General features: G+C 39.6%; 1 protein-coding gene across 1 annotated transcript in view; it reads left to right on the plus strand.

Annotated features, from left to right (window-relative positions):
• Positions 1–758, plus strand: part of LOC119592073 (neutral ceramidase-like) — a gene marked incomplete in the record, with an annotated part of 12,827 nt that overhangs the window by 631 nt on the left and 11,438 nt on the right. The window contains 1 exon segment of the mRNA XM_037940885.1: positions 557–752. Within this exon segment, the coding sequence (XP_037796813.1) occupies positions 557–752 (196 nt within the window).

A 758-nucleotide genomic window follows, 5' to 3' on the forward strand; every position in this document is an offset into this window, starting at 1 on the left:
TATTTCCGTGCTTTAATAGTACCCCTCTCATTCTCTTTATCTCTGTCTCACTTCTTAAGATGGTCATGAGCTCACCACACGATTGACAATACAATCAGATCTAAACAGAACCAAAATTTATTTCTCCCATTCATTGAGGGATCTATTAGCATGACGTTTATATTTTTATCAATAAACAGTCAATTGAAAATAGTCAGCAATGTAAATATTTCACAACTGCATTGATTGATAATGAAATTAGCTATTATTGGAATTGGTTACAATGGAATTAACAGTGACACTAGTTAACAGGTCAATTAACGAACAACAGAGTTATTCAACGGTGGAATTAGTTAAATATGGTATTAATTAACAATCATATCAATTAATGGTCGAGCTAGTTAACAGTGGAATGAATTACCAATAACATTAATTACAGTGGAATGAATTACCAATAACATTAATTACAGTGGAATTAGTTCACAATGGAATTAATCAAAGTATGGCATTCACCATCCGTATAATCAACTAGCAAGGGAAACCCATCCGATCAAACCTATTACCCTTTCCAATCTAGAGCATCGTGATGGCGCACGAGAGGGTGGTGCCTGGCTATGTGTACGTGACCAGCGGCGACCTCCTCGAGACCTCCATCAACCGCTCGCCGACGGGATACCTCAACAACCCGGAGGAGGAGAGGGCGAAGTACGAACACAACACAGACAAGACAATGACGTTGCTGAAGCTGGTGGCGGAGGATGGAACCGATTTGGGTGGGT

This window comes from Penaeus monodon, chromosome 29, assembly GCF_015228065.2.
Source record: "Penaeus monodon isolate SGIC_2016 chromosome 29, NSTDA_Pmon_1, whole genome shotgun sequence".
Lineage (NCBI taxonomy): Eukaryota > Metazoa > Arthropoda > Malacostraca > Decapoda > Penaeidae > Penaeus > Penaeus monodon.